At 41.4% G+C, this 12,785-nt stretch overlaps 1 protein-coding gene across 5 annotated transcripts in view; it reads left to right on the top strand.

Moving 5' to 3' along the window:
* HDAC5 (histone deacetylase 5) overlaps nt 1–6,236 on the top strand; it is a 176,944-nt gene extending 170,708 nt beyond the window's left edge. For 4 of the 5 annotated variants that reach the window (XM_083378654.1, XM_083378653.1, XM_083378652.1 and 1 more), the window contains 2 exons: nt 487–640; nt 1,098–6,236. In XM_083378654.1, coding sequence (XP_083234780.1) covers nt 487–640; nt 1,098–1,137 — 194 coding nt within the window. In that variant the 3' untranslated portion in view covers nt 1,138–6,236. Of the gene's footprint in view, nt 1–486; nt 641–1,097 lie in introns of those variants that run through there. The other variant, XR_014494321.1, reaches the window with a different exon arrangement.
* The last annotated feature ends 6,549 nt before the right edge of the window (nt 6,237–12,785 follow it).

Below are 12,785 nucleotides of genomic sequence, written 5' to 3' on the forward strand. Positions count from 1 at the left end.
GTGGCTTTCCAGCATCTGCTTAAAATACTAGAGAAGTAAGCTCCACTATCTTTTAAAGCAGTAGTTTAGATTTTTCTTTGAATTTTAGCACAAATCCTCTTGCTTGCAGCACCCCGTTGTCCTAGTCCTGCTTTCTGGTGCGTCAGATTTGTGTTGCCACCTTCCCAACAATCTTTAGATGCTAGAAGAGAGCATACCTGAAATTTCTCATCTCCTAAGCTACACTTAACTGGCTAGTTTTAACTATCTAGTCCCACCCAAGACTAGACTAGGGATGCTATTCATTTATTTTAATTAATCTCCTTAATCATGATCATAGCAATTGGTTGATTATAGGCATGATTATAGCAAGAAATATTCCAATAAAGATCACAAAGGTGTGCTTTCATTGATACTATGATGGATTTGGAAAATGTAGGTAGACAAGACAGGAACTCAACATAAGTGCTAGAATTTTTAATCTAATGCATGGCAATTGTATCACAGGCAAACACTGGAATTCAGTGAAAAGTTCTGCAGCAATTGTTGGCTACTCGTTGCTGGAGGCACAGAAGGGTGAGACAGAAGAAGCAGAGACCGTCAATGCCATGGCATCATTGTCAGTGGACACAGAGCAAGGAAAAGCAGACTGTGCTGTCCGGTAGGTTCATTTTGGGAGGTGGCAAGTGTCTGTTTGTGAAGGTTTGAGGTCTAATCTGCCTGACCAGGTTGCCCCAGCACCATGCATACCACTGTTTCTTAAGGGCAAGAATCACTTCTGCACACCCAAATCCACAAGGAAGAGAAGCATTGCCTGTCTTTTCTTGCTGTGCATCAACCAGCATTGCTGAGATTGAGAAACATTGCCTTAGTCTTTGGTGTGTTGGTCCCTCAATTTGTCAGAACCTGGGATGAGTGCACTAGTGGTCAAAGCCCATCTGGAAGGTGCTAGATTGGGCATAACTCTCATTGGACCTCACCTCCACCCAGAACAAAGCCTTTGAATTGTTACTGCCCCTACTACTATTAGAACAGGCCTTGAAAATCCTTTCATCAACAGCGTAACTAATAGTGAAAGTCCATTAATCGTCATTTCTTTTTTTACCTTCTTCCCACAGATCAGTGGAAGAGCCCATGGAGGCTGAACCAGTGTTGTGAAGTGCCAAGACTTCAATTTCTGTAGCTGTCACTCTGTGGGTTTAATTGGTCATTTGTGAGTTCGTTAAAACAACAACAAAATTATTATTTTTTATCTATTAAAAAGGAAAAAAAAGGAAAAAAAAGAGTTGCACTGGACAAAATGAGCCTCTGTGTGTGTGCGTGATCGCGTAAGTCTCCAAGCATTTGTTCTCACCAGCATCATTGTCCTGACTCTTTGGAGATTTGTGAAGGGGACTGGTGAGGGGGCTTTCACATGGACATCCCCTTTATTCCTTTTTCAGATACCATTCCCTCCCCCACTCGCTCCATTGGACACTAAACCCGTCCACTTCTTAGGCCTGGAAAAAACATTTTGCTTCTTGAGGAGGAAAAAAAACATTTTCTGCCTCTTTGTCTCTCATACATACAGTTAGTAGGAGCGAGCAAAGAAGTGCATTCTTCCTCAATAATTTTTTCCAGTGTTCACATGGATCCTAAATAGTTATTCAGAATTTTGAATCTGGATGCCCTTTCTGAGCAAGGAGTTGGATTTAATGATCTTAGTCATCTCCAACTCTTGTAATTCAGTTTCATCTCCTCTTTCCTCTTCCATGTAAGTGAATATATAATTTTCCCTCCTTCATTTGTTTGGAATGAAAGAGAAACGGATTGCAATCTGAACAAAGGGACCCACAGCTGCCTCTTGCATTTTAGAGTCTAGAACAGGAGAATTTTCCTATCCATCAGAAGGTTCTACTATCCTACGTAGGCCATTCATGTTACCTGTTTGCATTGAGCCAGACTTGCCCACTTCACCTCTTCCTAAATCTGATCTTGAAACAGTATTCCTCTCTTATGGGTTGTTTGCACAGTGAGATGGGGTTGAAAATCCCTCCCCTGGCCCAGAATTTTCAAATGCCTTTCTCCTAACTTTGCAATTTTTAATGTTTTCATTCTCTTCCTTGCCCCCAAAATAAATTCATAAATATTTGGATTTAATGCTACCTTTGTTGCCTAAATCTCTCTATTCATCTCAGCTCTAAGGTGTTCCTCAATTTGTATAGTTCTGGTTTAACCTCTAGAAAAAACTCCCAAGGTGGGGAGAAAGGGGAAAAAGTGTGCCTTTAAGTCATTTTTGTTAATGCCTTAATTTCTCTGTAAGTTCATTTTTACACCATCTCTCCTCAGTCCTTTCCCTTTTTCATTTGCCATCTAGTTAACAATTATCCTACATAAATACAGAAAGGAATCACATATTATCCCCAGCCTCAATGCATGTTTTGGCCCTGATCCTGCACCAGGTATGTTCAAAGAAACCATGAATATCTCACCAGCCTGGGGATCATTGTGGATGAGCATTAACTTACTTCCAACACAATGCAGTTCAGTGTGACTGCATCATCACTCAGCTGTGCTTTGATTTGCACATCTGAATTATGTGTCCTGTTTATGCCTGCAGTTCTCAATCTGTCAAGCGATATATGCGATATATGCGTGCAAGCCTATTTACAAGATTGGACCTCCTTAGCTGGATCACTCGTATGTGTCATAAAATCCTTTTTGTAACAAAAGTTTTGCATATGTGGACTGTTTCATGACCAATGCTTTGACATTCTCTTTTTGCTATTTTCCTTCCTCCTTCACTCTGTCATTGTTTGAAAGACTCCTTGTCATTTATTGTAAATAATTTGATTTCTTGTATCACTTGTACAAACTGTTTTGATGAAAGTTTGTCCATTCATAAAGAAAAAACAAAGCAAAAGAAAAAGGAGAGAATTCTTTGCTGTTACTTCACCAGCCAAAAAGAGGGGGAAAAATAGAAACAGAACAATTTTAGCTTTTAAAAGAAATGGATATAAACAAAAAAAGGTATATAATTTTATTACAAATGTATTATTTAATAGTATTTTTTTAACTCGTACCAACTCTCCTTTCCTTTGGAAAGTTGATAGCAGGGATAATGAAACAAAGGAAAAGATGGGGCTTGATACTGTTTTCACTAACCAGGGCTGCTGGATTTCTAAGCTGTGTGTGGGAGGGGGAGGCACTGGGGAGGGGGTAGTTGTGTAGAATGTAAGGCTGTGACCTATTTTTAGCTGCACGTATGGAAACCTTGCCAGGGTCTATTTTAAAGATTCCTGCACTTGTTCAGGTTTAGTCCTCCCAAATGTTCCATGGTGTGCCTGTGTGAGTGATACTTCTTTCCAGATTTTCCTATAATTATTCTCACAGTCATGATTAGTGGAATGTTGTGTCTTGACAGTGCTATGTTCTGTTTTCTTTCCCGTTTTTCTTTGTGGCAATGAAGACCAATGTTTCAATACCATCTGTTGCCCTGATTTATCAAACAGTGCATGCCTGGAGATAGCTTCTTTTCATCCTCGTGTTAGCCAAAGGTTTTCTGCTTAGGGAGAGAAATAAGGAGGATTGGAGACTTCCGCCATCAACTTGGTAATGCACACTTTGTCCCACCAAGATCTATTTGTGACAGCCTGACCACTGCTAAGTACTGTAATGTATTTCTCCCTCATGCTATATATTGGATATTTAAAAGTATCAAGATCAAGCTAGACCATTCAATACAGAAGGCATCAGTGTTCCTTATCATTTAGTTCTTACCATTTCTGAATTTCATTATGTTTTTTTAAAGTCCAATATATACAAGTGTATATTTAGAAGTGAAGAATAGTAAGGAAAATCAAGTTTCATGGGAAATGAGAAGCAGTAAATTATATATTTGCTACGAAAGGTATCTGGATGAGGTAGAGTATCACCTGTAGCATTAATTACTTTACAACAGCCTTCAGCTGTGTTGGACTTCACTTTCTATCTTCTGTAGATTAGAGGGGACATCAGGTTCAGAATGGGCTACATTACAGTATGTCACCCTTCTCAGATGGGCCAGCCTGCCATCTTTCCCTACCCCACCCCAAATGGGAAACCAGAAGACTTGAGTAGGACGCACCACCACTCTTGCATTATTTGTCCATATCATTTCTGTAATTCAGTAGCATGCACTGTGCAGCCTTCTGCTTCTGTCAACACAATGAAAGCAAATGCCTTTGCCATTCACACAGACTGTTCACACATTGTACTAAGTTGAACTCTGGTGTATTTGATCATGGTTGAATGCAGTGTATGAACAGGACATTGTGGTTTGTAAAATGTGATTCATGCTTATAGCAGAGATAAGCAACTTTTCAAATGCTCAAAAAGTAGCTGTCATTTTGTATCTATACTGGTCTTTATGCTTAGCCAAATGTGGAGCACTGATTAGGTGTAACTCATTAATGAAAAACAATGTTTTTAACCTGGGACTTTCAAACGTATTGAACTTTAGTTCTCATAATCCTTCAGCCAACATGGCTTGGCTGTTATCAGAACTGAAATCCAACATGTTTGGAAGACTAGGGAAGATCTTTCTAGTAAGAGGAGAATGTTTGCTAGGTCAGATGGTCTGCTGTGGCTCTTGTTCAATTGTCCAAAGTTATTCAGTGCTAGCCATTCCATCCCATAATTTCACATCTGATTCCTTGACAGAGATTGCACTTATATTCTATGGGGAAGTTTCTTCAAACTCTAAAATGACCTTTTTCATTGGCAAGGCTTAGACATTCTTTGCTGCCTTCAAAATGGCCAAATATTTTGTCCATGGATTTCATCACAATAGGTTGAATACAGTATATCACCACAATCCTATGCACATCTACAGAGAAAGAAATATTGTTGAATTAAATAGGGCTTACTCACCAGTAAATGTATACAGGATTGTACCCTAAGTTGCAGTGAAAATAATATATAACTCCATTAGACACCAACCCCGTGAGTATTTTGAATTTTCAAGGTACTCATTGGCTTGACACAGATAATGTCATTTCTGTGGTTCTTTAAATAAAGTTCTGTGACATGAGAAATTTTGGGCTTCTGAATGTTGTTGGATTCCAGCTATAGCTCCAGCTGCCAAGGATAATTAGAGGCAGAAATCCTATGAATTCTTAAGCCTGAAAAAGGCCAAAGCTGATGGGACTTGTAGCATCAACTCTCTGCAAGATTCCCTTTCTATTATAGAATAAACTTCTCCTTTAAAATACTGGTACTTTTCCTCTTTGCCCACACAGGAGATGCAAGTATTTCCTTTATTTGTACTTTCATGTACACATCTTAACAAGTGTTGCTGCATTTGATTTATGGGCAGTTGTTATGCAGTCCTAGAGATTTGCAACAGGCTTATTGCTGGCTTCTGGCTGTATGTCCACCTGTACATAAGGGCCTAGTACCGTCAGGCTCCCATTTGTGCATGTCATGGGGTAACCCATGAACTTGTGTGTGCATTACCAGGATTGTTGGAAATAGTCTCTCCCCCTAAAATACACTGCAGGCTTTTCAATGAATTTCTATACAAATGCAGCTTACATTCAGTGGGCCAAGCTAATTATCCAGTGGCATAGATATAAAATATATATATTATTCTCTACTACCATTTTTTCACTTACAGATTCATAATCATAATAAATTACACAAAAACTCTACCACTGCAATTATACAAATCACTCCAGCTAGAGTAAAAAAAGATTACAGCTAAATATATCAATGTATTCCATAAAGCTTACAATTGGGAAATGATGGTTCCACTTTTAGACTTTGTTGCATTACATTTGTTTCTACCACCCCCTTTATTTATGTGAGGTGGGGGCAAGAAAATCTCCATGAACCATTGATTTCATATTTTTCATCTTGAGTTTTTCTGGGGGGTGGGTGGGGAGGAGGGAGAAACAAACAAAATTCTGGCCAAGAATAGCAACTACTTTTGAAAAGCCATTAGTCCTTAGGACACCAGCATTGAACAACTTTATGCTACAGCTCCAATTCCACACAGTGGTAAACTGTCATGGGGATGGTTATTGTTGAGGAGGATTAGGACTTTTTTGTCTTTCCTCCCTTCTAAACAGCCTCCCCACCCACCCATGATATGGCAAGATGCCCCACAAGTGGGGAATATCTGTAGATTTTTTTTTCCTGCTTTCTGTCTATCTCGCTCTGAATACAATTTTCAGTTGAGTATTTTGTAAGATGTTGCAATGTTTGTCCTTGTGTAAATAAAATTGTTTCTGGCAATATTCTGTGGTAAAAATCAATGTGTGGAGCTATCTTGCTTTCCCCTCCCCCTTCTTTTTTGATGTGTGTATCTTTAGTTTTCTGACTTGCTGAACCCCAATGGGGAAAATTTCTAACAAGTCTGCAGTATCCTGAGTCAGACCAATCTGTCTACTTCTGCATTTGGAGTAGCTTTTCTCCATCTGGGTGCCCTCTAATTATGTTAGACTATATTTCCCATCACCTTTGAATTTGTAGTTCACATAACCTGACAATTTTCAAGATGTGTGGACTTCAATTCCCAGAATTCCCCCAGCCAGTGGTCCTTTAATATCCCAAAAGTACACACAAATTTCAGGTGTTTAATTCTTGGCATGCAAAGTCCTTCCCATGCAACAATAGGAAATCAACAATGGCATTCTGATATCCCACTCAGTGTGTTATATTGAGGCAATAAGATTATACCATCTGTATAACCGTGAACCAGTATCTCATTTGTGGCAGCTAGATGAGTGGTTGAGTTCTTAACCCCACAAATAAACATGCAGAATATTGATTGCCCATTTTAGTCCATAGACTTTTTCAATGGTGCCTGTATTTTCATTCTCTTGGAAAGAGCTGCTTTGAAAGGTGGATCACAGGGTGGTCCATCCCTTCATGACTTTGGATAAGCACTGCACCTAAGTCTATGTTAGAAGTGTCTATTTGTTGGACAAAGGGTTAGGGAAAATCCATCCCTTTCAATACTGCTTTCACACACACAGCTCGTTAATTAAATGTCTCCTGGCATTCTTTGGTCCACTTTATCCTTGAGGGTTTTTCTTTTTAGGTCCACAAGGGGTTGAGCCACAATAGAAAAATGAGGTATGAACTTTTAATACCCCACTACTCTTTACTGCCTGTAATTTGCTTTCTTTACTGGGCAATAATAACAGTATTTGATCTTCTGCATTAAACTTCTTTGACTTTAAACCCTTATCATGGTGTCCCTTCTGTCCTTCCTTGTCTGTTCTAAATGTTTCTGGACAATGTGTCCTAGGGCTTTTAACTTATTCCTTTGCTTTAATATATATTTTAGTAAATTCTAAAAGCTTTCCAAGTTTTCATCCCAGCCTTAATGTCTAAAACTCCTCAAGATTGTCTCCCATAAAGTAACTCAAAGAACCTAAATCCCATGGATGCCTGAGAAATTTCCTATCCTATAAGATTTTTGAATAGCTCCTCAGCTATTCTTTTGGCTGTCACATTCCTTAACAAAACTGTTTCAGGATACATAATAGCATAATCACTGACAACTAGGATATATTCGGTGCCTTTACTGGACAGTGGCAGAGGGCCTACAATGTTTATAACTACTTTTTAAAAAAGCAATTGGGATTAAAGATACTCTTTCCACTAGAAATTTATTATGTTCCCCTTGACAAAGTGGGATCTACAGCAATGGGTCACATTTTTACAAATACCTGGCCAATAAAATCTACCTAATATTTTGAATGTGTCCTATCTCTACTCATATATCCAGACCAGGGATCTTCATGGGCTAGTTCCAATATAGCCATGCAATATTCCTGAGGAACTACGATTTGTCTCGAATTCTTTTATCTGGATCCAACCCCCAGTAAGTGGAAAATTTGTTCCAATTACTAGGTTATATATTAAGTTAGGGATTACACCTACTACCTGTCCTCCACCGGAGGAAGTGGACAGGATTATGGGGAGGCTGAGCTCCACCACATGTTTATTGGACCCATGCCCTTCCTGGCTGGTTTATGCAGCCCGGGAGAGGTCACGCAGCTGGTTCCAGGCTGTTATATCAGCTTCTTTGAGTGAGGGTAGCTTTCCTGCCGTCTTGAAAGAGGCGGTGGTGAGGCCTCTCCTCAAGAAGACTGCCCTGGAGCCAGCTGTATTGAACAACTTTCGTCCGGTCTCCAACCTTCGCTTCCTTGCGAAGGTTGTTGAGAGTGTGGTGGCGCATCGGCTCCCTCTGGTCCTGGATGAAGCGGATTATCTAGACCCGTACCAATCGGGTTTCAGGCCCGGGTACAGCACGGAGACGGCATTGGTCGCACTGGTGAATGATCTCTGGAGGGCTCGGGACAGGGGACATTCCTCTGTTCTAGTCCTATTAGACCTCTCAGCGGCTTTCGATACCATCGACCATGGTATCCTGCTGCGGCATCTCAGGGGATTGGGAGTGGGAGGCACGGTCTTACAGTGGTTCTCCTCCTATCTCCGGGGATGTTCGCAGTCGGTGTTGACAGGAGGGCAGAGGTCGACTGCGAGGTCTCTCGTTTGTGGAGTTCCTCAGGGGTCGGTCCTCTCGCCTCTCCTGTTCAACATCTACATGAAACCGCTGGGTGAGATCATTCGTGGCTTTGGAGTTGGGTATCATCAGTACGCTGATGATACCCAGCTTTTTCTTTCGACCCCAAACCACCCCAGTGATGCCCTCAACGTGATGTCCCGTTGCCTGGAGGCGGTTCAGGTCTGGATGGGGAGGAACAGACTTCAACTCAACCCTGACAAGACTGAGTGGCTTTCCATACCTTCATCCCGGGTCTATTCGGATATTCCATCTCTTTCTATGGGGGGGTGAATTATTACCCCCCCCCCCGTAGATAGGGCTCGCAACTTGGGAGTCCTCCTAGATTCACGGCTCACTTTGGAAGATCACATGGTGGCTGTGACTAGGGGGGCTTTCGCCCAGGTTCGCCTGGTGCGCAGTTGCGGCCCTATCTAAGCCGGGATGATTTATGCACAGTCACTCACGCGCTCGTGACCTCTCGTCTAGACTACTGCAATGCTCTCTACATGGGGCTTCCCTTGAGGACCACCCGGAGGCTCCAACTGGTACAGAATGCGGCCGCGAGAGTTGTGTTGGGAGTTTCCTGATACTCCCATGTCACACCTCTGCTCCGTGAGCTGCATTGGTTACCAGTTGTCTTCCGGGTGAGATTCAAGGTACTAGTAATGGTGTTTAAAGCCCTACATGGCATGGGTCCGGAGTACCTTAGGGAACACCTGCTGCCGGCATCAACTTCCCTCCGCCCTGTGCGTTCCCACAGAGAGGGCCTCCTCAGGGTGCCACCGGTCAGAGAATGTAGATTGGTGGCCCCCAGGGGGAGATCTTTCTCTGTGGGCGCCCCGGAACTATGGAACCAGTTACCGGTTGAGCTCCGGACAGCGCCCGATCTTCGCTCCTTTCGCCGCGATCTGAAAGCATACTTGTTCGAACAAGCCGGCCTGGCCTGAGGGGGGATTGGTGGGGTTTTTACTATCATTTTATTGGGGTTTTATTATGTATCAACTGTTTTACGGGCTTGTATTTAATTACCTTTTAACTTTTGTAACTCTGTGTTTTATTCTTGCCCTGTACACCGCCCTGAGTCCTTCGGGAGAAGGGCGGTATAGAAATATTAATAAATTAAATTAAAATTAAATTAAATTTCCATGTCCCTATACTCTAGCTTTACCAATGGGACTATCTTAGTTTGCCCAAACACATTGATAAGAGACTCTTTTCCCATAGATGCTGCCTTTTTTTTAACTAAATGAGGGCATACTAACATCCCTCTACTCCAAGTATCTACTAGGCCAGAGGTCCCCAACCTTTTGGGCACCAGGGACCGGTTCCATGGAGAGAGGTTTTTCCATGGACCGGAGGATGCGTGATTTTGCCTGCATCCCACGGATGGGGCTTTGCTTGTTTGTGCAGACCAGTTGCTGGCCAGCCGCGGCCCAGTACTGATCCATGGACAGGGGGTTGGGGACCCCTGTACTAGGGCTCTGATTAAACCCATTAACCTTTGAATCATATTTTTACCCAGAGGTGCTTACATTCCACCCCCATCTTTTAGTGTTGACAAATGTCCACTTTTTCTGCAGTTGTAACAATTATGGGTCTCTCTAGCTTCCCAATGCCTTCCTTTAATTTGGGCACACATTTTCCTTAACCTTTCCAGCTCTTTATGGTTCCTATTTTCTACAACAGAAATATTCTTTCTCCTTTTGTATCTTCCCAATATTCTCCAATATCCTCCAAACAAACAGGGGCAGGCTCTAGTGAGAGTCTGGTTTCTTCAGCCAGGATGTTGGCTATTATCAGCAAAGTCTGAGGTCTGCAACCGCCAAACTTCCTTTTGCAGCTAAGGTTTGTTTTCTTTTCCTATTTAATTAATTCCTCATCTCTGAACCTATCCCACCTATTTGGGTACCACCTGCGTAGTTATTTCTACTTGTTTTGGATATCCCATCTTTTTATGGATATTCCACTACCACCACTTCGACACAATTCTTTTAACTATACTCAGTTTCATGGGCTCAAGACACAAAAAGAGCCCACAACCATCCAGGTCCCTAGAGAACACACACAAACACTTGCATATTCTCATACAATTACTCACTCTTCTCCACAGCTACACATACTACTCCTACTATTATTCCTTGCAAGTACTCCTAGCAAAAAATATCCCCTTCTAGCTGTTTCTAAGTTGCTTTACTTCCACAAAGACACACCTCCTTCTCCTCCGCTTGCCCAGCTGTTTCACAGCAAAACTTTTATAGGCAACTTTGCCATGCTGATGCAAGTGTGAGGGCTTAAAGGGAAGCAAGTAGCACAGATGCTGGCAATCTTCAGAGCGGTCTGCTCTCTCTCTCATGTGCGCATACACACAAAAACTCCTACAAAAGTGACCTTTGATTAAAGATAATATAGTGCTGATTTACCAGAGGCACATTCCAGGTAAAAATATGCTAAGAAAAAATACATAATCCTAGAATTATTGTATGTTGCAAGTCATTAAAAGTACAGCATCAGGTTAGACTGCGATTCTATACACAATTACCTAGAAATAAGGCCCATCAAGTGCAGTGGAGCTTACTTCTGAGTAGACATGCATAGGGTTGTGTTATTAATGGAAGAATCCAGGAATTTTAACTGACCTAATGATTTTCTGATTTATTATTAAATTAACTTGTCACCCATCTTGTGGTTCAAGGCAACTCTGGGTGGCTTACAGTGAGATAAAATATAAAAATATCAAGAAAAATATAAAAATGGATTAAAATTACTAAAAATTAACTGGGGGAAAAACAGGCTTAAAGAGAGCTGGGACTGCCTGCTCTGTTAGTGCACCAACCATCTCCAGCCAATTTTTCCTTTAGGACCCCATGCCAGCAAGCACAGCCAAGTTTTAAGGCTTTTCCTTATGGCTAAATGGGGGGGGGGGGAACAGATCTTATCTTCTATGGAGATATTCCAAAGGCCATGGCAGAAAAGGCTTTTCTCCTGCATCCCATCTGCTGAAATTCCTTAACTCATGGGGTTTGCAGTAGGCCTCTTCTGCCAGCATGAGTGGGATGGCCCAGTTCTATTGGGGAGAGACAGTTGTACAGATATCCTGGAGTCATGCTAAAAAGGGTAAAGATAATAGCCAATACCTTGCGTTGTACCGAGGCAGACCAGCAGCCAGTGCAGTTCACGTAATAGTGCTGTCACATATGCTACCCTTGGGGCCTCCAAACTATATGTGCCACTGCATTTTGGACCAGTTGTAACTACTGAGTACTCTTCAAGGGTAGCTCCATGTAGACCACATTGCAATAATCCAAGTGAGAGATGACCAGGGCATGAGTGACTGAGCACATGGCCTCATGTTCCAGAAAAGACGCAGTTGGCACACATGAAATTGTGCAAAGGCTCTTTTTGTCCAGAATGGTCTGCAAGATGCTTCTAGAAATGTCACATGCAGATGAGTAAATGATTATTGCTGATAGTCCTCAAATCAGTGCCATTTTCTGAATTTTAGATCATGATTTGTGGGCAGAAACGGGCTTATGCTACAAATAATTTAAGTTACTAGTGTTTTTCACTACATTTAATAGTAGTAGATCTCATTGGACAGCAATGTATTATGTGACGTAGAAGTGTATCTTCTCTGTCCTGTCCAAAAGTTCTAAACTGGATCACTGTTCTCTCCTAGATACAAGAAGTAGCTAATGCTCACACTGAGATTCAACTGAATCTTAGCTATTTTCGGAAACAAAAGTAGAACAGACTGTAAAACACAAGTATAGAAAACAGAGACAAAATGTTGCAATATTACTTCTCCCAAAAGTGTGTGGAGTTATTCAGAATCTAGAATAATATCTAAGAAACACAGTAACAAAAGCATATGGTTCACAAATGGGACCAGCCACAAATACACTGCGTTATGGAGTGCTTTATTTAGGATGCTAAGCAACTGGGCCTTCTCTTTGTAAATACTACTACTTTGCCAGACTATTAGGTTGTACAATGAAATAAGCAATCTGTGAGAACTGCATCATAAAATGTTCTGTAATTTCAGAGTGTATGCTTTATTTCTGCCAACCCTGGAGACTTTTAGGCCTGAAGATATTATCCTCTTGTACATGGATGGAGGCATACTGAGAGCAAGTTATTTGTAGTAAGAAGACTGATAAAGGGCTACATCAGTGATCCTGCTTATGGGAATAACTTTTAAAAATAAACATATTTAAAGACTGTTCACAAAGTAGTGCAAATAAGTTTTCACACCTCTAGGATAATCAGA

The sequence above is a fragment of the Vipera ursinii genome (assembly GCF_947247035.1).
Source record: "Vipera ursinii genome assembly, chromosome: Z".
Classification (NCBI taxonomy): domain Eukaryota; kingdom Metazoa; phylum Chordata; class Lepidosauria; order Squamata; family Viperidae; genus Vipera; species Vipera ursinii.